Source organism: Eublepharis macularius, chromosome 15 (genome assembly GCF_028583425.1).
Source record: "Eublepharis macularius isolate TG4126 chromosome 15, MPM_Emac_v1.0, whole genome shotgun sequence".
In the NCBI taxonomy this organism is placed as follows: Eukaryota; Metazoa; Chordata; class Lepidosauria; order Squamata; family Eublepharidae; genus Eublepharis; species Eublepharis macularius.
In genome coordinates, this window is record NC_072804.1 from 29,021,608 (window position 1) to 29,045,921 (window position 24,314).

General features: G+C 45.1%; 2 protein-coding genes across 2 annotated transcripts; both read right to left on the reverse strand.

The window, feature by feature from the left end:
- Nucleotides 1-658: 658 nt before the first annotated feature.
- GPN2 (GPN-loop GTPase 2) lies at nucleotides 659-11,385 on the reverse strand. The gene is made up of 6 exons (XM_054999523.1): nucleotides 11,359-11,385; nucleotides 8,832-9,271; nucleotides 6,271-6,427; nucleotides 4,684-4,844; nucleotides 2,425-2,555; nucleotides 659-1,339 (listed from the first exon to the last, which is right to left on the reverse strand). Exons 2-6 carry the CDS (start codon nucleotides 9,246-9,248, stop codon nucleotides 1,267-1,269), a joined length of 939 nt encoding a protein of 312 aa, XP_054855498.1. The 5' UTR covers nucleotides 9,249-9,271; nucleotides 11,359-11,385; the 3' UTR covers nucleotides 659-1,266.
- Nucleotides 11,386-14,344: 2,959 nt separating this feature from the next.
- GPATCH3 (G-patch domain containing 3) lies at nucleotides 14,345-23,143 on the reverse strand. Its single transcript, XM_054999604.1, has 7 exons — nucleotides 22,807-23,143; nucleotides 20,723-21,165; nucleotides 19,394-19,574; nucleotides 17,145-17,204; nucleotides 16,199-16,320; nucleotides 15,776-15,903; nucleotides 14,345-14,699 (listed from the first exon to the last, which is right to left on the reverse strand). Exons 1-7 carry the CDS (start codon nucleotides 23,141-23,143, stop codon nucleotides 14,486-14,488), a joined length of 1,485 nt encoding a protein of 494 aa, XP_054855579.1. The 3' UTR covers nucleotides 14,345-14,485.
- Nucleotides 23,144-24,314: the final 1,171 nt, after the last annotated feature.

Consider the following 24,314-nt stretch of genomic DNA (forward strand, 5'->3'; position numbering starts at 1 on the left):
GGCTGGTTTTGCACCTCCAAGGATCTGTATTGATTTTGCTTCCTGAATGGAGCTCTCTGTAATAAAAAGAGCCCTCAGAAGGGCTGTCAACCAAAAAGACACAACAGCAAGAGTTTTTTTTGTCTCCCCCAGATTTCTGAGTAAGTGCAGAAGCAAGATCAAATTCTCCTTCTCTGGCAGGATGATACACATGCCTGGCTTGCAAAGAGAATTGTTGTACCTTATGAAGAGACAGCTACATTTCTCCCAATGAGACTGCTGATCGTATTATGCTAGATCTGCCAGCCATAATACAGATATGGATTGAAAAGCCCCACACATATGGAGTACAGGAATCAGAAAAGCTGAACGAGTACTTCCAGTCACTGCCGGGAGAGCTGGCTGCCTCTATTAACAGCCTCCTACTATTGTTGATCTTTGGATGTTTTGTGCAAGAAATAACAGAGTAGGGGAAAAAAGAAGGGGAGTTCTGAAAAGGCAAAAGGGAGCCAAACTCCAGGGCAAAGTATAGAAAATCGCACTCCATGCAAGGGGGCAAATTTCAGCATCCGGTCCTTTCTGCCTTTACTATTTTTGTAGTGTTCGTTAAAAAAAAAAAGCATGGAGGCAGCCCCTGGCTATCCTACACACCACCAAGCAGACATGCACATGCTTGTTTGGAGCAGAGAATGTGGACATTCCTTTATTTAGCAGTCAACGTAGTATTTTTTGTATAAATAAAAAGGCACAGAGAATACTTTGTATAGGGGATGGGGTTTGCTGTCCTCTATGCTGTGCAGTGCTTTTATTTGTATGGCCAAAAGATGGCGGCACCAAGAGAGAGATAAAAGGAGACGTGGCTTACTCTTTGAGAATGCCATGCTGCTCAGCAGCAGAGAGATCACCTCGGCCGTCTCCGACAGAAACTTCTTTCTTAGCAACATCAACCACTTTTCTCTTTACAGGAAACTTGATTGAGTCTACGGCTCCCTCTGACTGATCTGTGGGCCTCCCCAAAGCCATGCCTGTTCTTTGGTCAGCCACAAACCCTAAAAGTCTGGGCTTGCCTGCTCTCAGTTGCCAAAGGCTACCAGTCACACCAGAAAAATCTAAGACTCATGGCTCTCATCTGGAAGGAGCCTCAAAGAGTGGTGTGCTGTATCCAGACTTGGTGGTAGTCAGTTAAGTAGACAAGGCTGAAACAACTCACAGCCTCGCTAGGACGCACACTGTCACCGGGGCGAGTGGTTCTTCCTCAGTAGCTTGCTACCAGTTACAAGCACAGAACTAAACATCCATGTCTTCTTCCTTTACAGCGCTCTCCTGTGATGGGACATACTTCTCCTGGACTGCCAGGGTGCTGGTTATTTGGGAATTAAGGAGAATGCTGCAAGCACAATAGATGCATGGATAAAGGGTGTGCTCTATGTGAGAGTGATAATGGATCAAGCACTCTTTCTTACATTAATATTCAAGAGTAAAACATTAATAACATAAGTAATGCTACTATTAATACCATTAATTTGATCAACTACTGGCTGTTCTGTTTTCAGCTGGACAGCTTATATTATTTTTCTCCTTCCTCCCAATTCCAGGGGTGCAGCCTAAGACCAGCTAGTCACACCCTTGGCAAATCATTCTGCAGAGGATGCAAATACAAAATCTTTAGGACCATGGCCCTTTCCCCTCTTTTTGTTCTTTTTTTAAAAAGCATGCAATTTGACGAGGAGTTCTGGAGAACTCAAAAGCCTCTGCATCATTTTGTGTTATTTTGGTTGGTCTTAATTAAAAAAGTGGCTTTTGTTCTTGATACCTGGGACCTTGTGCTGTACCTGCTGAGCTACAGCCCTTCCCTAAAGACAGCACAATGCCTTAGGCAAGGTCAGTTCTTGGCTCCAGCTAGCTTCATATTGTCTCTTTTGGCTTCCAACAACTCTCCAGAGTCTCCATTAGAGAAAGGTCTCTCCTCATCACCTGCAACGTCAGATCCTTCAAGTGGAGTGGCCGGGGACAGAACCTTTGGCCTGCAAAGCATTTGCCCACCCCCAACCTGACATGACAAACGGCATCTGCCAAAAGCCACCCCACCCTTTCCCACCACTATTATAGGTATAGCAGCACGATTCTCTGCTAAATCTTGTCACCATAGTTACAGACCTAGTCAATTACTCACAGACATGAACCAGCCTTCTGGAACAAGCGGGTCATCTAATCCAGCACATGCTCACCAGAGAGGCCAGGGATCAAACCCGGCCCTGCAGCATGCCAACCAGGCGCTCCACCGGTGGCCTTATGCAGTTGTCCAGCCTCTATCAGTTCTGATGTGAACAAGCCCTCAAAACAGCAACATAATTGTATGTGCTCCGACCTTAATTCCCAAAGCACTTTAAAAAAAAAAGAATCCAACTTTTGAGCAAGTGGGGAAAAGGACAACGAGAAGGATACGATGTGAAGTGGAAATCGGCTCCCACTGCTGCAGACATCAGGGCTTGGAGGCTCCTTTGCTCTGAGTTGCCGAAAGAGTAGCCATTGGCTTTGTCCACCGCCTGCATCACATGCTGCATGCTCTCCTTGTCCTGGGCAGAGGAACAAACACACAATGCTTATGAAAAGATACCACTTAAAAAAGCGTTCCACTGGCGGGATAGAGAAACTATGTGGGGAGCCTGGGCTGTGACGGCTCATTTATACATGCGCGTTACGGCTTGATGCTGCAGCCAACACGCAAAAGTACACGGACATGCAACTAGACTGCCGGCAGATCTCCATTATCAGGCTGTTCTCCCATTGTTCAGTAACCACGCCCTTTGCAGGCACAGTTCTTTAGCCCCCCCCCCCACCAGTTGCTGTGCTTATATGACCTTTAGTCCTTTCCTCCGGAACCAGTGCAATCGATCAGTTTCACATAATGCTTCCTTTCATTCTTACTACATTCCTGTCAATAGCTCTAATTCTAAATGTGTCTCCATCTGTGGATACCTAAATCTGGAGATTGGGGCCATGGGCAGACAAGACAGATCTTTCTACAAACCACAGAAAAGCCCCAGGTTTGCAGAAATGACAGAAATCTTTAGAAAAAAATGCAGGGCAAATCCTCCCAATGATAAAAGGAGGGGCTATAGCTTTAAGAAATGAACGCCCTTGCAGTGGGCATGGTAGCTGTTGCTAGGCAACCACAACAATATTGCCAGCCTTTCAAGTCTTGGTTTTGCCAGTAAAAAGCAGGGGGAAGGCTCAGGAACCTTTCCAGGGTTGTTACGGCCTTCAAGGGCCACGCCAGGCAATAACCACTGGGTGACTTGCAACCAGGCAACTTGCATAATTCACTCAGGCCCAGCTGTTTGCTACATGTTTTGCTGTATAGAAATGTCCTTGATACCGATTGTACTGATTTCACACTATGTAATCTGCCTTGAACTTCAATGAGAAAGGTGGACTATAAATGGCATTAATAAATAAATCTTGTTCAACAGCTGCCTGCCTCCCAATGAAAGCCAGTGTGGCCTAGTGGTTAGTTTCAGACTAGGATCTAAGAGACCCAGGTTCAAATTCCCATTCTGCTGCGGAAGCTCACTGGGTGACTTTGGGCCAGTTACATGTTCTCTCACAGGGTTGCTGAGAGGATAAAATGGAGAAGAGAATGCTGTAAGATGCTTTGGGTCCTCACTGTGGAGAAAGATGGGAGTATAAATGAAGTGAATAAATAATAAATATAGCTGAAGATGGGGGGGGGCGGGTTGGTGGGAGGTTGGGAAGGAAAAAAGGAAACAGGGAAAGGTCCTGAACATATGGCAGCCGCCAGGAAAAAGAAAAGAGGAAATAGAGTGGGGAAGTGGGATACAGGGGACAGTGAGGTATCCCCTGCTGCCTTTGCAAGTTCTCCACTGCACAACTGGGCCATGCCCAGCGACCAGCATCACACAGACATTTCTCAGGTGGAGGCTGCCAGGTGGAGGGAAAGGTGAAGAGAGGGGAGTAGATAAAGGTTAGCGGACAGGAAAGAGAGAAGGAATCAGGGAAAAGATATGGAAGCTTTCAGGGAAGGGAAAGAGGAAATAGTGGTGGAGGGGAAAATAAGATCGCCCCCCACAAGTCCTTAAGGGTCCCCTGCTTGTTATTATATACTGAGCGCTCTCTGATTTCTGCACTGACAGGTGCTTTCTTCCAGGGAGGAAGCCTAGTTTAGTGGTCCGACTCGCATCCAGAAGGCCAATGTTTAAATCCCCCCTCTCTGGCACGAAGGCTTGCAGTGACCTTGGGCCAGTCATGACTTTCAGCTTTACCTACCTCACAGGGTGCTTGTTAGGATAAAATTGAGGGGGAAAAGATATCATAAGCTGCTTTGGGTCTCCGATTGGGGAGAAAAGCAGAGTATAAATATCTAAATAAAAAATGTTAGCTTAATTCTTTCCTTGGAATTAATGTTTCAAAAAGGAACCCTAGTTTTTAAGTCTTCTAAGATGTTTAACTCTGCAGCTCCTTCAACATTTCATTTTGATTTTGCTAGAGTAATCGCAGTAATACAAAAAAAAATCAGTTTACCTACTTCCTGAATTTTAAAACAACATATGACTTTACACAGGTATCCTTTCAAAAATGCCCATAATAGCTGTCTTTACAACAACCCATTAGCAGCTGGCAAACAAAACCCGAAGCGGCTTCTGAGGCATGAAAGATGCAAGTTCTCAAACTGGATTTGGCTACCTGCACATTGAGGGGAACGAAAGAGACCAAACTGTAATCTTCAACCACTTCCACGAGCTTTTGGTTCAGCCGATGGTAGTTCTTGAAGAAGGGATCTGAAGACAGGTGGTCCAACAGATAGGACAGATCCAGAACTTCTGTGTAATAATCTAGATTGAAGGCTGCAAACCAGGCAAACAGAGGAAAAGAAATCTTTAGGGCTCATTTGCTAAAGCTGCATTTCCCCTAAACATTCAAGGGCAAAAGGTGCAGATGTCTACCCATTTAACTACTTGATTTGACTACTATCTTTCTGCCTCTTTGAGGCAACCCTGGATCTGCAGCAATCCACAAGTGGTTCTCCCATGTCTTTAACAGCACTCCATAAGTAGAAATTCTGCAGCTCAACCTTTGCTTAGTTTGGGAAATGCTCTGCTGGGTCCCATTTTTTGCCTTATATGCAGGCATTAAAAGCCAAGGGAGGGGAGAGTTATCAATTCAGTGAGAGATGAGCAACTGGTTTCCCATTAAAGTTACAAACAGGAGGTGTGTGGCATCTTAAAGACAAACATTTTTTTTCCTGAATAAACTTTCATAGACGTGGGCTCACTTCTGCAGACGCATGAAAGCAGATCCTTAACTGGCAGAGACATGGTAAAAAGAAAGAGCAGTAAATACCAGGATCAAAACAAGCCACTGAAGCTGAGAAACCCAGAGACGGATGTTATTCTGTAAAATTTCAAACGAGCAGAGACCATCCGTGACTGCAGTAGCTGTTTCCTAGTTTTGCTAGCCCACACCACTCTTGTAATGGTTCGGAAGTCCGTGGCTTTTGTTCAGTGTGGCCTTTCTTTCAAAGGCTTTCACGGCCGGAGAATGATGGTTGTTGTGGGTTTTCCGGGCTGTATTGCTGTGGTCTTGGCATTGTAATTCCTGACGTTTCGCCAGCAACTGTGGCTGGCATCTTCAGAGGTGTAGCACCAAAAGACAGAGATCTCTCAGTGTCACAGTGTGGAGATGTTGGCAGGTCATTTATATCTACTCAGGAAAGTGGGTTTGGGCTGAGTCACCCTCCATTAGCATTCCACACCCTGGGAAACTCCTACAGGATGACTCAGCCCAAACCCACTTTCCTGAGTAGATATAAATGACCTGCCAACATCTTTTCCACACTGTGACACTGAGAGATCTCTGTCTTTTGGTGCTACACCTCTGAAGATGCCAGCCACAGCTGCTGGCGAAACGTCAGGAACTACAATGCCAAGACCATGGCTATACAGCCCGGAAAATCCACAACCACCATCTTTCTTTCAAAGTTTAGATATAATTTCCCAAACATGTGTGTTGACTCATGTCAATGATACGTCTAGCCCAGGTCTTGTCTTCTGCAAACGGTTGCTGTCCCAGGTAGAGATCTGGTAAAGCACTAGCGATTGCAAGATCCTTTAAACAGATATCAAGGACTAATGTTGGGACATTATGAATACAAAAGGTACGCATCCCCATTGAGCTACGGCCCTTTCCAGGCCCTGTGTTTGGAACAAAACCTGCCCTCTCAAGGCCCCCAGCCCCAGGGCCAGTCAACCACCTGCCACCAGCAGCTCTCACCCAGTTTTCCATATTGTTCAATCAGGTCCATTTTGGAGAGGACGTTAACGTGGGGCAGCGCCACATGCAGCATGGTGGAGAGGGAAGTGCAGAGAACGGAGATGAACTTGCCGGGGTCTGTGCAGTAATGAGAATCCACCAAGTGAACAGCAGCCAGCTAAGAAGATTAAAAAAAAAAAAGAAGAAGAAATGGTATAGGGAGGGGTGGGGAGAGAGAGAGAATTAACGTTTTTCAGCCTGGAACACTCCAGCTGGTTACTGCGGAGCAGAAAAGCACTGAGGATGTGCATACCAACTACCCATGTATTTACATCTTCCTTTACTTAACCTCTAGTTAAGATGCTGTCAAGCAAACCACGCTCTCTCAATGATGGCGTACCGATAAATGATCTCACCGGTACAATTCTGTCTCACTCCCCCGGTTGAAGGTTGAGGAGTGCGGAGAATTTTTCACTGCTGTTCTTCAGTGCAAGTAAACAAAAACTTTCATTAGCAGTGGCTGGCAGAGGCATCTGGTCCACATAGCTCTTTCCCAACTGATTCCAGCTAAGTGCTTTGTGTATCCTCAGCCAATGACAGATGTGAGTTTCCAGGTGGGGAAACGGCAGTGATTTGCTCCAACTGCTTGGGCTGCTGAGCCTTGCTTTTCAGACACAGAAATTATAGTAATAATAATATTCGATGTATATACCGCCCTCCACGACAACTTAATGCCCACTCAGAGCGGTTTACAAAGTATGCTATTATTATCCCCAAAACAACAAACACCCTGTGAGGTGGGTGGGGCTGAGAGAGCTCCAAAAAGCTGTGGCTGACACAAGGTCACCCAGCTGGCTTCAAGTGGAGGAGTGGGGAATCAAACACGGCTCTCCAGATTAGAGTCCCGCGCTCTTAACCACTACACCAAACTGGCTCTCAGTATGTGAGGGTTGGGAGTCCAGTACAACCCTGGAGAGTCAGGTAATGTCATGGGCTCCTGAGTGTGAGGGTTCAGCATACAAGGTAAGCCAAATTCTTCCAGACTAGTTGAAGAGTTGGCAAACAGGGATCTATTCCCAATAACTAGCTCATGGCATATGGCATGGCTCACTTTGGATTTCTTGGCACCTGTCTAGGAACCGGTTATTGATTTATTTCATTTATACTCCACTTTTCTCCCCAATAAGGACCCAAAGTGACTTATAGCATTCTCCATTTTATCCTCACCTTGTGCAGCAGGTTAGACTGAGGGTGCATGGCTTGCCCAAGGTCACCCAGCAAGCTTCCAAGGCAGATAAGGGATTCGAACCTGGGTCTTCCAGATCCTAGTCCGACACTCTAGCTCCTGTACCGCGCTGTCTTTTATGGTTACTGGAGTGGTTACGGTAGGTCACTGCACTCCTTAAGAAGCATGAACGTTTTAGAGCTCTCAAGCATCATTCTGCGTCTGGGGTTGCCAGTTCAGACACAGAATTATAGCCAGGCCTGTCAAAGGCCCTTTCATTTGGGCTAGATTTTTATTCATGTATCACCCTCCAGGGCAAAAAGAGGACACACGGTGGAAGGCAGGCAAGACCTCCCCCTCTTCCTGGGCACACTCTGCCAATCCTACCCAAAGAAAGCCAGCTGGGAGAAGCTGGGTCCTTTAATCTCTGCAGAAGTCATTCCACCTATAAAGGTGGGCAGGATGCTAGCCAGCCTCAAGATCACAGTTCAGAAAGAATTAAATCAAAAGTGGACGCCAACTCCCCACATCTGTTTTCCAACTTTACCATTGGTGTGAAAGTTGTTGATTATATGGTTGTTATAAACACATTCCAGGACAATATTATAAGAATGTAAGAAAAGCCCTGCTGGATGAAGCCAGTGGTCCATCTAGTCCAGCATTCTGTTTCACTTAGCGGCTATCAACTTGCCCTGGAGTGTCAAAGAAACAATAGTATAAAGGCCAATGCTGCCTTCTAGTAGTGGTGCTCAGAGGTTTATTGCCACTGAATGGGGAGTTCTCCCCTCTCTCATTTCAAAATCCTGTAGAGAGAGGGATTGGCTCAAAGTATCCAGTGAACTCTGTGCGTAAGAGATCTGAACACTAGTTTGACACTCCAACCATTAAACCACATTGGATCTGGTCCTATGTTTTGAACACTTAAGCCACCAGAGGTGGCGGAATGCAGTCAATCCTACTGAAGCGGAATACAGGCAAGACCAGCACAACAATAGGTTAAGAAGACTGAAAGCAAGCTCATCCTCAGAGGACCTAGTTCACACATGACTCTCTATGGCATGGTAGCTGCTTGAAAATGCTACAGCACAAAAGCATCTCAACATGGTAATCAGAGGCAATTTTTAGTAACCAACACAATCCTCAAAAACCAAGGATATGATATGCTACAGTTCATATTTCTTGAACTGCTTCGCATACATAGCGTGCCGTTTCAAATGACTACCATACCACAAACAGCAATGTGAACTGGGATCAATTCTAGACCATAGCTAGGCCTCCAGAAATTTTAGCTTTCTGCCTCCCCCTCCCTGTAGAGCTTAACAGCTGGATTTATTTTATTCCGCATTCTCAAACGTACCCTGAAGTTCCACTTGGCAAGTTGGTCAAAGATGTTTCTTAATGAGCTATGATGGGTGAAAAGTTCCACCTGTCCTGGGCAGTCAAACAAGAAGTAATGCCCCCTAAACTGTGAAAGTTTCTCTTGCAGCCAATCAAAATTTGCTTCTAGATACTCCATGCAATAGATCAAGCCGCCATTGGGTCCCAGTTTTAAGTTCTCCATCACGTCAGTCAGGGTGATCAGTTCAGATATATCCACAGCACACTGGTAGGGAATCCCTTCGTTGGCCGGATCCAGATTCACCACAGCTACCTTTCGCCCAATTGTAGAAAGGAATTCCTGCATGCCAAAACAGTACGTGGTTTTCCCTGAGCCAGGGGGCCCGATCACTGCCTGACCAAAGGCCAGGGAAAACTGCTTGGGGGTTTTTGACATGACGGGGGTTTCTTTCTCTTCCTCTGAAAGGGCAACACAAAGAACATTTGTTCACATGGACCAATTCACACACAGTTCAGAGATAAACATGAGTAACTTTTAGATGCACGGTGGAAAATGTTCCACTTCCAGATTCATAATTTTATAAAGTTAACAACAATGAATGGATGCCACTGTAATACAGTATTATTGGCAGTTTCCAAGTTGCTGGTTCCCCCCCCCCAGATGATTATCCCTCAAATTTTCTTGAGTACATGGATGTTTTATTACTTTTTAAGCCAGGGAATTGAGGGTAGAGAAATAAAACCACAACTACGTATCACAATCCAAATGTTAAAAATCAAGTTATGATTATTGCAACGCAGGTAAAATCAAAACCAAAGTTAACATTTTTATTTATATGTTTCTTTCACATGATGAAAATCTCTAATCTGATACAGAACAAGTAATGTATGTGAAGAGATATCCTAGTGACCTCCTAGTGCTGAAATGAATGAGTGGACAACCAGGTCTGCAGCATATTATGGGAGTGCTAAAATTATGTCAACAGTTTTCCGCACCTTCAGTTTTTTTCTTAAAATTAAACAACATAAAGGTAGTACATGCTATCCTGTCTTTAAATTTTTACAGATATGATTCCCATTTTAAAAAATTGCCACACCAATAAAGCACACTTCATTTATTTTTTGTCTGTTTCAGTTCAAGTATTTGTTGCCACTGGGATACAAAATTGACATGGGTGCTTTAATAATGTTTACTAAATATGTCAAAGTCAATATGCCATATCAAATCATACTCTACTTAGGGCATCAGAAGATTTTCCAGAAATTTCCATTGCTTCAGGCACTGCAGCTCCATTTACTTTATATATTAAGAAACACATTTAAAACACACACACAAAACCCTTACGATGTGTGAAGTTGTCCACACTGATAAAAAAGTGTATTCTGGAAACCAAAACAGTTCATCCATATGTGATGCCATTAATTTCCAACAAAGTTTAACATCTCAGTTCCTCCTTACATAAAACTGGGATATTAACATTGCAATCCTAAACAGAGCTATACCCAGCTAAGCTTACTGACTTCAAAAGACTTAGAAGGGTGTGACTCTGCTTAGCATTGCACTGTAAAAACACCTTGGTCCTAGAAGGAAAAGAACCATTCTCGTCATCTGCCATTCCTAATTCACACCAACATGGAACTCCATTTGTAGCAGCCCCGCAGCAGTCCCCAAACTTTTGAGAATGGGATTTGCTCATAAGCGTACTCTGCTTTACAAAACTACCTGTAAAGTATCTCCATGCTACATCCCCCCTCTCCAATGTAAAACACAAGAGAGTGTTTTACATATAGCGATGCAGAACAAATTTGTTCCATTGTTCATATTTATCAATACGTTTCATTACTGAGAACAGGCTGCATTACCACACTATGCAGAAGCCAAAGCCCACATTTGTCACAATTCCATTCCCCACCCCCTCTTTCCCGGCCTCCTGACCCACCTGAGAACAACATCTGAGTCCCAAATGTGAGAATCAGGGGTCAAACCAAGAAAATATAGATCTGATAAATAATAACGTAAGTATAATTTCTATTGATGTGGTGGTGCTTGATTTCGGGCAATAGTTCTGATTTTGGGGAATTTTCTTGAGCAAATTCTGGGGTTGCTCAAGGACTCTGAAGGAGAGAGGAAAATAGGCCTTAGAGCTGAAGACAGTGACTCTCAGATGCTGACAGAAGCCCAGGCCACTTCAATTTTTGAGGCTCCTAGTATATTAAAAAATGAAGAAATGTGTCTGTATTTGGGGGGAAAGTCAAAAGACTAAATGTAAGGCCCTCGATGAATGTCAGGCCAGGCTCCCCCCACATGGGCCCTGGCTGAGGATGCTGTTGTGGGGGTTCGATGGGGGTGTCATGTGCTTGCAGCTGTGTGTGGTGGGGACCTTATGGAAGTGTAGAGAGCACATGGGTTGAAATGAACGCATGCCACAAAAGGCTGCCTTTACCAGCACACAGGCTTTATTCTGCCATTCAACTGACTAGGGAAGAAATAAAAGATCCACAAGGGAAGGGAATGGAGAGGGAAGAAACCGGAGCAAACAACTCACCTCCAAAGCAGCTGCAATACGGACCGTTTTTACTAACGCACACAAACAGGGAAAAGACTGCGCTTCCGGTGAAAACGGAAAGCGACTGCTACCGGCCGTCTCCATAGGCGCAGAGTGGTACCGCTCTAGCCCTTAGTATCTCTATGATGAGAAGCCTAACGCACCATGATTATCCCGGTCCGGGTGGAACCGGTAGGCCTTAGCTACAAGGATCCTAAGCACATTGGGGAAGAGTGGAAGGCTTATTATAAACTAAGCATAGAGCGCCCTCTGGAGGCCACAGGAGAAAAGGCCACAGGAGAAAAGACAGCGATTTCTGAATTTCACGTGACTAAATGAGCGTGCCAATCGTCCTGTATTCAATCAATGGAAGAGACTCTAACACTTGATTATCAAGCTGAGCCACTCCTAGGGTTGCCAGCTCCAGGCTGGGAACTTCCTGGAGTTTGGGGTGGGGGGGGTGGAGTCTGGGGAGGGAGCTCAGCAAGGACAACGGCATGGAGCCCACCCTACAAAGCAGCCACGTTCCCCAGAGGTACTGATCTTTGTAGCCTGTGTTATCAGCTGTAATTCGGGGAGATCTCCAGCACCATATGGAGGTTGGCAACTCCACTTCTTTTACATGTCCACATCCAATATGTTTTAAGAGTGCTTTTGAAATGTTTAGTCCTATAGCAGCTGTTATTGTTTAAGGAACTTTGAACAAAAGCCTGAGCGCTACAATCACTTTAAAGAAATGTAGTTTTTTTTAAAAAATGGCAAACAATTTTTTAAAAAATCAGAGTGGAACAGCAGCAGAGGGGCAAACAACTATGGAGAAATCATATAAACAGCCCTTGAGACCATAAAGAGATACTGGTGGACCTGGAGATTCCTAAAATTACAGCTGATCTCCGGGCTAGAGAGATCAGTTCTCCTGGAGAAAATAGCTGCTTTGGAGGGTGGGCTCAATGGTATTATACCCCACTGAGGTCCCTCCCCCAAATCACACATTTTCCAGGTTTCACTCCAAAATCTCCAGGAATGAATTTCCCAACCAGACCTGGCAACCCTAGTTGCATTAAACAACAAAGCATACTAATCCAACATTAAGCCTGAATGTGGATGAAACTACCTCATTTGCTCTCACAGATGTCTCATCATGCTGACACATGCAAGAATCTTAGTTTAAAACTACATCAGGTCACACACAACAAGTGGAGGCTCCTGGCTAAGCCAGTGTTGGCCCCCTCGCCCCAGCTTCTAAACATGGATTCAACCTGGTTTAGAAACTGTTGAGAACCCCAACACTGCTTAAGCCTGAATTCATACACCATGGGTTAAAGTTAGCATTCCTTCACCAGGCTCTGTGAGAGTAAAGGAACAACATTGGATTTAGGCATATTTGCATTTAAAAGTTGCTGCAGTTGGTGTCTGATGACAGCCACTGTGCTAGTATTCAAGAGACAGAAACACAGACTTGGGGCATCTGAGATCAGAAAGGACCCTTCTGGAGACATCTAGCATTGTAGCTAAGTTCCACCGTGAAGGTCATACCATAGCTAAGCAGGTCTGAGTTTACCCAGTGCCTGGATGGAGAAAGTCACTGCTAATGATTCCCGTCCCTCATCACAAGTACTGCTCATGCTATAGTAGACAGAACATGACTAGTAAAATGTCATCTAGTATTTTCAAACAAGCTATGCTGGATATTTTAAAAAATCAGATAGCACAGAGCTGCCCTTCGTTTTTAGACCACTGTGCTATTGAGTATGATAAACCTTTTAAATCTATGTTTCTTACAAGAGCTTTGAAATGACCTGAAGTCTTGGAAACAACAACAAAAATGTATTGTCAATCCTGAGCTCAATGGCGGCTGGGGTAGAAGTGTAATAAATATTTTAAACCTTCTGTTGTATATACTCCCCAAAGCAGCAACAATATAACTACACTACAGCTAGCCTGGGATATTTTTTGGTTAACCCAAGATTTTCACTCCTCTTCCTCCTATATTATTCCTTTAGGTTTTTACAAACTGTCCATTTTCACATATTACCAGCTTTTTTCATATTTCATGCTGAGGACAGTAACAACAGTGTACCTATATATTACTCTTCTAGAGAGATTAGTGTTCCACTCAAGAGTATGAACAAAGTCTGTGTTATTGTTAACTCCACAATGCAGCTGGGGAGCTGGGCCTGAGAGGAGTGGCTTACTCAAGGCCACCTGCTGAGCTCATGGCAGGAGTGGGATTGGAACCAGCAAAGTGCTGATTTGCAACCCAACCACCAGTATGTTCCAGCAGAGCAAGAGGGCCTTTGCAGAAAGCAAGGATTACCAAGGCCATTCCTTTGCCAAAGTTAATCTTAGATGTAATCTTGGACTGTTGAAGTTGAATCTGCAACACTTACAGAGACTGGGGCCATCCACTGTCAGCTCAAGCCAGAACCCTCCAATGAAAATTAAATAGGAATTTGTATGTCTAGCCTTCAAAACATAAACATCAACATTTTGCACATCAGATTTGGAGATCATAAACCATAATAAAAAGTGTCTCAGGTACGAAAAGCTCTTGGAACCTGAGAAGATCTTGTTAGGAATAAGAATTATGTTGCAATTAAAGATATAGAACAAGTTCAATCTTCTGTAAGTGTGGAAAAATAGAAAAGAGTCCAGTAGCACCTTTAAGACTAACCAACTTTACTGTAGCATAAGCTTTCGAGAACCACAGTTCTCTTCTTCAGATGCATCTCGAAAGCTTATGGTACAGTAAAGTTGGTTAGTCTTAAAGGTGCTACTGGACTCTTTTCTATTTTGCTACTACAGACTAACACGGCTAACTCCTCTGGATCTGTGGCAAAAATGTGTCTGAATCCTGGAAGCTCCTGGAAATCAAAGGATCCAATATCCATGCCAAGAATTTGGGATTGGGCACTCTTGTCAAAAAGGATTTACTAAGAAGAGGGAGAAAGAAGGATTCTGTGAAACAGACAAGTTAAATCTGGATATTATTTTAATGAGCTTCGGCCCACTAATTTCTGGGATTCTTCAAGACCATGTGTGTTGTTTCCTTCGATATAAAACATATTAAAAAAAAAAAGATGCCAAGTCCCCAATACATCAGTCCTTGCTGACAGGCTGCTGTTTGTCATGAGGAACTGGAGCTGTGATGTGCACGGTGCGCAGCGTGAACAAATGCCACGTCTTGCCGATACTTCATGCTGACTGGCAGTGGGCGCCGAAACAGCTGCTCTCTGGCATCCACAGGATGGGGGTCGTCGTAAATGGTGGAGATAAGACCGGGGCCATCCCTGCAAGGTCTCTTGGTCTTGACGAAAGTCTGGAGCTTCTCGCCGTGGTACCTAAAAAAAAACAAAGGAGACCAAAGTCTTCAGACACAGAGAGGCATCACTTCAAGGCAGAGGGAAGGGAAAAGTGGGTCGGCCAAATACCATTTCACTTGCTATCCAAATCTGATGGGTAAAGGGTTCAGAGCAGCTCTGCGAGGCTACAATAAGGCTACTAACAGCAGCAGATTCCTTTTGAAAGCCTGAAAACACTTCTCTAGCATGCACTCCCTTCTTGGATAAATTACAAACCAGTAGGTAAGTCAATCACCCTGAAATCCTACGGAAAAAGTATTCTACATCCTTGATTCAGAATCTGGCTTTGAATATTTAAGTCCCCAGAAAAAGATAAGACAACACAGAAGCAATGCCTCCAGATAGCCTGAATTGAGTTCCTTTGGGGTGCAGGGGAATGAGAGGAAGCATCTGGACCCCGGATGGCTTCCTGCCTCTCCCCAGTGTTCTATATGGCTTTGAGTAACACCTTACTCAGCCCCTTGCCCACCAGGAGGATTCCAAATTCTGCAAAGAAGCAGATGATGGATGCAGGCCACTGGGTCTATCTGCATGTTGATTTACAAAGTCTATACTGAACATCACATTGAGGGCTTCATGGCAGCTACAGGTAAGCTTTCAAGTAACTCAGTATGGGTCACGTACATCTAGTTACCTGGCAGCCCTTAATGTTAATACATCTCTTTATACACAAACACCCTGACATGTTGCTTTTTGCCAGCTCAGCCAAAAGCCCATTCAATACACATGGATGGACCCTACATGTAACAAAAACACTACTAAATTTTAAAATACCACCCACCCACCCCATCTTCCTATACTAAACATTTTAGATATTTACACACACACACAAACCACAGTGGGCCAAGACAGCTTACATCATCATTCTCAACTGTATCCTCACAACCACGCCCCTGTGAGGTAGGGTAGACTGAGAATGAGTGACCCAGAGAGCTTTCTTAGCAGAGGGGGATTTGAACCTGGATCTCCCAGACGCTCTAGCCATTGCAGCATGCTGGCTCTCCCTTGATTTACATGCTGCAGACCAGAGAAAGGCAGGTCTTGGCCTTACTTACCCCAAACCTCTCTTGCATTTGGGATTCTGGCCCTCGTTTTCCAGCGCTTCCGCCATGCCAGAATTGCTGCTGCCCAAGCCAAGGCCTTCAGTCCAGCCCTGCCTCTCCATCACTTTCCTGCCAATACCCTGGAGGGAGGGGAAGGAAAAAACATCTTTAGGTATGCAGATCATCACACCAACAGGAAACACGTTCTTCACCAAAGAAGCTTAAAAGGGCGGCAACCAAGTTAAGGCTGGTTGTGATGTTCATTCCTTGGGGACAGAGCAGGATGCTGCTCTCCCCTTTATACCACAAGCACACATTCAAACCAGACCCCTACGTCGTTTTAATTGTGACCTTTTCAAAAAAAGGGTTCTTCAAAATCTGCTAAGGTTTTCTTCTGCTGGTAACATCAGAGCACATCTCAATCTCTGTTCTTACCTTGGTATATTTTTCAAAGGTCCCGATGTGTTGTCCCAGAACAGACCCATCCTCTAAACCATCCCGGAGCCTCTGTTCAAACCGCATCTGGACCAGATCCCGAGCATCCTTGTCACCCCCATCTGGAAAGAAGGGAAATGCCACGTTATTCTGAACCACAAAGCACGAATGACATGGAGATAGAAAGTAGGGGGCTACAGCTGGGAGGAAGAGTACGTATGTGCTGAAAATCCCAGATTCAATCCCTGACATCCATCCATAACAGATCTCAAATAGCCTATGCTGAGAATGGGCTTAGGACAAGTGAGAAAGAAAGAGCGAGGTTTCAGGAATTGTTGTCCCTCGCTTCTTGGGGTGTTGGAAGCCAGCACAGGCCTGCAGGTCAGAGCATGCTGGGAGGGAGAATTAAGATGTTTAGAGTTCTGCTGGTAGAGGAACTTAGGAAAGCCCCCAAACCCCATTGATTTTCTTCCACAGATTATGGAAGACAGAACTCTTAAGGAGGGCCTTCTTGTTAGTTGGCTGTTTTTAATCTTGTCTCACAGATGTTTTATTGTTATTTATTAGTTTTCGTACTATGTACTAGTTTTATTGTTATCTAATTGTTTTAAATTGTTTCATCCATCTTGAGCCTGCTTTGAGAAAGATGGACTACAAAAGTTGTAAATAAATGATTGCCAAATGTCAGGGTTTGGGAAATTAGCCCCAAATAAAGCATTTTTGGGGTGATAAAAATTCACACTAATAAATATGACACCCTGACCAGGCCCTGGAAGGCAACTGGAAGTCAGTGAAGATGCTGGAGCAACAGAGCAAGATGCTCACAGCCGTGCTGCAATCCTGCTAGAAGGGCCTGCCGTACTCTCGGCTGAAGCCTCTTAATCAGACGACCACCAGTTCAACCTCTCTCCCCACCCCTGCTGTAACAAGCCAACGACTCTAGTACCTTTGTCATAATAGATGCTCATGTCCACGTCCCAGTCATCCGCCGTCTGCTCATCAAAATCTGTCCAAAGAGAGGCCAAGAGTCAAGCAGTCATACATTTCAGTTCACAGGTCTCTTGCTTCATATTACTGTCAAGTTGTGCCCTCCTTTCCCGTACGTACATACTTGACCACCCCTTTCCAAAATCACAGCTTTGTTAAAAAAAAAAAAAAGTGAATTCTTATGGCTGGGTCTATAGCCTTATACATGTGAGGACAATACTAGGTGGTGTAGCACCAAGCCAGAATGGCACAGTGGTTAGACTGCAGATCAGGATACGAGAGAACCAGGTTTGAATCGCCACTGTTTCCAACAATGGTCTGTCAGAAGCAGATAAAATTTCCAGAAATGTTGAAGCCAAGTTAAAAACAGTGGTTTGCCAGAGGGTTTTTTTTGGGGGGGGGACTGGTTTTGGGGAAAACTGAAATACATCACGGCTGGATCGACGGGGAGGCAAGGGGGGGCAGCCACCAAAGAGGGGGTGCTGGGCGCAGCTGCCAGCCCTGGGAGCGCGCGAGCAGGACAGGGGGCATGCTTGCCATGCGCCCCCTGCTCTGTGGAGCAGGAAAAAGGCAGTGCAGGTGGCTGGGAGGCCGCCCACACCATTCACCTACCCCGCAGGACAGGGGACACACAGCAAGCCAGCCGCTCCCTGTCCTGCGGGGCAGGTGAGTGGTGCAGGCGGCTTCCCAGCCACTCGCACTGCCGCTGCCAGCTCCACGGCACACCGGGACAGCCAGCTTGCCGTGGGGCAGCACGCACCGCCCTGCATGATGTCATGGAAGTGATGTCATCACACAGCGCCAGGAGTGCACGTGCGCAGCGCCCACACAAGTGGCCAGTCTTCGGTTGCCCTGGGCACCAGCAACTGTAGATCTGGCCTTGAAATACATTCAAACTTAACAGTCTTATTAAACCTAATTTTACAGCTTTAAACAATATAAAATGCAAAATAAAGTGAAAGACATTACGAGGTATTTGAATTGTCGGCATTTTTTTTTACATATATATGGAAATAATTTGATTTCTGAATAAAACCATTTAACCAAGAGCCTGGACGTCTTGTTGCAATGGTACAGGGATCTGTCTGCCATATCCTGTCATCCATAGCCTGACACCTTCATCACTTACTTAGCAAAAATGAAGCTATATTGCTAAGGTAGCATAGCATGCTTCAGCTTGCAGTTCTTGTTCAAATATTGGGTATAATTGCAATGCTGCTTGTAGAAAACGAAGGCATTTATAACTTTTAAATTCCATAAATATGTCAAATATTGCACATGTATATGCTATCTCAAAAGTAGAAAAATAGGAGTTAAGCAGAAAACAGAAACTTTGTGATATATAATAAAAATAGCATATTTTGATTCATTACATTATAGTAAAGTATTTTAATTATGTCACATGTGAAAATTAAAGTATCAGCACTTCGGCTCTCTAATCAGAATCAGTTTCTGAAACTTCTGCTTCCAAGCCTTCATTTTTATCGTCATGTCGCTCTTTGGAAAACTTGAGGTTTGCACAGACTGGAACAAGCGTACCTACTTTCACACCTTCTAGATGCAAAAAAAAAAAAAAGGCCCGGGCAGGGGATGGACCCCCTTCCGCATTCCCTGCCTCCCCAAACTTTTCTATTTTTCCCCTTGGCCTTCTAGTTAGATGCCACAGGTCAGACAGGTAGTGGTTAGAATGCTGACCTATGACCAGGATTCATATCCTCCCACTGCTGCTCACTGAGCCAGTTACTCGTCCGGCCTAACCTCATAGGGCTGCTGCAAGGATAACCACGTGAGGGAAGCTTATGCTTGTTGTCTTGAGCTTCTTGGAGAATTGGGAGAAAAATACATAAAATAAACAAGGAAAAGTATTTCCTCTCATCAAGGCCACTTGCAAATCTTAAAGGCACCGAGGGCAAAGGAACGACAGCAGTCCTGATGCTGCAGGAAATGTACAGAAAGGACCGGCAGTGGCCAACAGAAAGAAACAAGGGAGGGACGCATTAGAAAGCCAGTGGGAAAGCTCCAAGGGGAGCAGCTTGGAGGTGGGCTCCGTGGGAGGACAAGGATCTCTTTGGTATTTTTGTACACATCCTTAATGAGGCTCCTGCTCCAGCTGGACAAAGCTCCACAGACAGGGCAAAAGTGAATCAGGCACCTGGCTCTTGCCACCACGACAGAACCCAAGCCAGAATGTCTTGCTCAGCATCATACCTCCTCCTCCTTCTTCTTCTTGCCAATACTGCGCATCTGTGTAGAAGACGAGCCCAGAGCCACCCTTCTCCCACTTTAGTTCAATCTCCTCCTCATACAGACGTTCCTTTGCACGCTCCTGGCTGGTGACATCCTCGTGCAAAGCCTCATGTCGTTCCCATTCTTCACATCGATCGTCATCCTGCAGGATGGAGAGGGGATAGAAATGAATGAAGGACACAAAGGTTTGTCCCAGTCACACACACACACACACCATTACCTAACTCTACTCTGATTGTTCTAGCTCTGGAAAAATCACTGGAACAAGCTCAATTCTAAGACTCACCCTCCTGGAAATTTCTGCACATGGTAAATTCAGGAGCAGGTCTTGATCTTGTGAACGACTTCTTCCAACTTTTCAGAGAGTGCAGAGTATTGCCAACTGGATTTTATCATGTGATACAAACCTTGCTTTCAAACAGGGACAGGAAGATCTTGTACTAAAAAAACCCCTGACTTTTAAGTATGTTCTTGGTTCAGGCATTACATCACATTCTTTCACTCTAATCTGCCTCATAGGGTTGTGGTTAGAAATGAAGGGGGGAGAACCATGTACACTCCTTGGAGGAAGTGTATATGGGGCAGTGGTGGTAGAAAGATGTTCTAGATAGATCAACAGGTCTCCACCAGTCAATTATTGGGCTGGCAGTATGAAAAGCTGGCGGAGGTCTTCAGAAGCCGTTTAGCCAGCAGAAATGAAAGCATGAAGTTGGGCGACTAAAGTAGATTTCAGAATTGTGACGGTGGGGACATGACTCAGTGGCAGACCATCTGCTTTGCACGCAGGAAGTCTCAGGTTCAACCCCTATAGCTGCTAGTTAAAAGGGCCAGGTAACAGGTGATGGAAAGACCTCTACCTGAACTATTGCCAACCCGAGAAGAAAATACTGATGTTGAATGACCAATGGTCTAACTTGGTATGAAGCATCTTCATGTATGTGCATATTTATATGGCATTGATAGGGAGGTGGCTCAGTGGCAGAGTATCTGTTGACGAGCAGAAGGTCCCAGGTTCAATCCTTGGCATCTCTAGTTACAAGGATCAGGTTGTAGATGATGTGAAAGACCTAGAGAGCTGCTGTTAGTCAGAGAAGACGATAGAGACTTTGATAGGCCAAGGTTCTGACTCAGTATAAGGCAGCTTCATGAGATCATGCAAAAGCAAATTGCATTCAGAGGACAAATAAAAACTTGCAAACACTTTCTCCATCCTTAAATGGAATAAAATAGCATTTCTAAAATATCTATGAGTACAGGTTAACATCACCTCTAGTAGAAGAAACAACTTACTTCATCCAAATGACAGTCATCTTCTGTTGATGCTTCCTTCTCCAGGGCTTCCCAATCTTTGTCTTCCTTGTCATCTTTTACAGTAACCCTTCCCACTTGTAGCAGGGGCTCCCCTTCTGTTATCTCTTCTCCAGCAGCTGTGTAAATCCGCTCCTCCTCTACAACAGTCTCACTTTCTTTATATGTAAATGGCACATTTCCGTACCTGCGAGAAGAGCCAGTCTTGGGGAACTGCAACTGCAATTTCCTGATGGCACGGGCAGGCATGCGACAGGAATTGATAAGTTCTAAAAAGACTCTCAAAGGGGTACCCACGTTCCCAAAGGGCATAAATGCAGGAGGGTTCAACTCAGGCAGCTGTCTTAAATCATCCTCAGTAAAAGTTTCACTTGAGGCTTTCTTGTGGAGCTCCTTTTTGGTTTTATATGGAAATGAGCTAGCATCTATGAGAAAATAGACAATTGGATAGCTAAGAAATCAGGGCGACAAAATAAACAGACATAACTTTCCAAGTAATTTAGCACACCAGAGAAGAACGTTCTCACACTTCCAGTTCAAATGTCTTTACATAGCTTTCATAATGTGACTAAACAGTGCGTTATGAAGCAGACAAAAAGAGCTAGAAGGACAATTCATACTCCACAGTTCTTCCCAGGAACCAGCATGTGGTCTGCCTCTCTTCCATTTTACCCTCCCAGCCGCCATGTGAGGAAAATTACTCCAAGCCTGACTGGAACTCAATCCATGAAATACCTTTTATTAGGACCAACTCAACAATACATAGCAAATGTACAAGCATTCAAGTTCTCCATACCTTTCCTTCAAGCTAAATGTTACAAAATAAAAGAGAAGGAAAAAAAATCTGTTTTTTTCAGGTCATCAAAATCTTAAGACCCTCTCATGCTAGAATATGGTAGAACTTCTAATAGACAAGACTGCACACAGTTATGTGTCATTGGGTTAATCTTAATAAATGGTATTACATGGATTATGTTCTTTGTATTTTGAATTTTTATTTTGGAACAGAATGGCTGTAAACAACTTGAGTATAACTGGCCCAAGTTTATCCTATGGGCTTCATAGCTGAGTTGAAGATTTAAATGCTGATCTATTGAAAGCCACTGAAGATTATCCAGGAAAATTAATGGTCACACTCCTCCTTTCTCAAAGCATACACATAAATGATCAGGTCTGTGCCAGAGGACTAAAATAAACATGATAGCCCTCGTCCAAGTAAACATGCACTTCCAATATGTCAGCCTACTCACAAGTAGAATTAAGTATGCCAGTAATCATTTACCCACATAGGACATCCTATGAAGGAGCCAAATCAAAAGATATATGATGCACTTGCCATCCTTACACTGCATCCACGCAGCACTGAACAGCATACTTCATTATACTAGGGCAATCATTCCCATCTGGAATTCTCACAAGAGAATTTCTGTACTAGCATGAGAGAGCCAGCATGGTGCATTGAACAGAGCCACATGAGGATCTGGGAGACCCAGATTTAAATTCCCACTCTGTCACACAAGCTTGTGATGCTGGGTGATCTTAGGGCAGTCAGACAAACCTATCTCAGAATGTATCATTGTGAGGGGGAAAATGGAGAAAGCTGTAAACTGTTTTGAACTTGGTAGAAAATAATATAAACATCTTAATAAAAGATTATGCAATACCAGTCTGGCCCACACAGGAACATCAAAATGTGAATCCCACCATATGTTGAATAAGTGCTTTACCCACAGCTGCCACATTCACAGTCTCTGGTAAGGTTGTCAGCTGCAGGTTGGGAAATTCCTGGAGATTTGGGGGGAGTGGAGCTAGAAGAAGGCAGCGTTTGGAGAAGAGAGGGACCTCCGCAGGGTATAATGCCATAGGCTCCATCCTCCAAAGCAGCCATTTTCTCCAGGGTAACTGATCTCTAAGGCCATGAGATTAATTGTAATTCCGAAAGATCTCCACTCGCTACTTGGAGATTGGCAGCTCTAGTTTCTGGCCCTGTTTCGAAGCTCCAGTCCCGGGAAGGAAACCCAAATTCTCCCCGGACCTCCTTTCTCCCTCGTCCGCCCTGCACATACCTTCGTCCGGGGAAACTCGAACCCTTCGAATAAAGCAGCGGCCGGGCAGGGTCTCCCCCTGCGCGTCGATCCAACGTTTCCCCGAGTACATGCGGACCAAACGGCAGTCCCAACCGGGCTGCACCGCCACTAGGCAGCAACAGGTCCGCCCGGGGCTTGGCTCATGTCCGCGCTCGGGCCGGTGTCGGTAATGGAAGCGGAGGAAGGCGCCGGCCTCGACGGCCTGGCTGAAGTAGGAGCGGAGATCGGCGGAGTGAAGCTGGGCCGGAATGTGGCTCACTAGGCAATATCGGCCGCCGGGTTGGAGGGAGAGAAGACTCGAGCTGGGCGCCGCCATCTTGCAAATCCACGAAAACAGATCACGTGAGGCGCCGGATGTCCGTGCGTACTAACGTCATAGGATAGCCGTACGTCCTCACGCAATTGCGCGTTCCGTGCCACATGATTTCCCCAAACAGTTTTGGTCATAGAGAGGAAAGAAGCGCAGAGCGACACAAGGCGAGGGGCGGGAGAGGCGAGGATGACCAGGATAGGCGAGAGAACAGCGTCCCCATAAGAAAAAAAAAACCCTGTTAACAGCCATGTTGGCCCACCGTGCCTGGTTGCCAACCTCCAGGTACAGTTTGGTGTTCTGGAATTAGAACTACAGAGTTCTGAACGGTTCAGTTCCCCTGCTGAGGTACTTCCCCAAACTGCCCCTCCCAGGCACTGTCCTCAGATACCCAGGAATTTCCCTGCCTGGAGGTGGCAAACCAAGACCCACCTCAAATTCAGAAAAAGAAATAAAACCGTGTAATGGGGTTGCCAACTCTTAAGAAATTCCTGGAAATTTTGGCTTGGCGAGGGCGGAGTTTGAAGAGGGCAGGGAGTTCAGCGAGGACGAGAGTCTAAACCCCTCCAAAGGTGCCATTTTCTCCAGGGAAAATGTAGCTTGGAGAGCACTTTCAATCCCAGAACTCCAGGAGGTTGGCAGCAACCCCATGCAATACAATCCAATACTTCCCTCAGTGGAAAGGTATTACGCCATTTAGTTCCTACCCATAGCGACAGACAAAAGGTGGACTGCTGCCCATCCTGTCTTTAAATCTTGTAACATCAAGTCCGGTAGAGTCCTGTTAGGTGCGAATGGTGCTGCAATGTTGTGTGCTAATTTGGGTCCAATAAAAGAAGTAATTGCATGCTTATTTTTGAAACTGTAGGCTGTAATCCTTGTTGCCACTTCCAGTCTTGAAGAAGCAAGTCGATGTTACATTTACATCCCAACTTGCTGGGTTTTTTTAACCATAGAGATTCCAGAGGACCTTATAGAAAACATGGCCAATGGCATATTCACTAGAGGTTTGTACTGGGGGCCCCTCTTGTGCTTTTTGAGCTCTGTGTTCCATTCCAACTCACACTGGATGTTTGGGCTGTGGCACCTGAGTGCGTTTGCACACATGGTCATGTTCCTTTTTTTTAGAGCACATGCAGGGAATTGGCTAGGACTAGCTTGTCAACTCCATTTGATG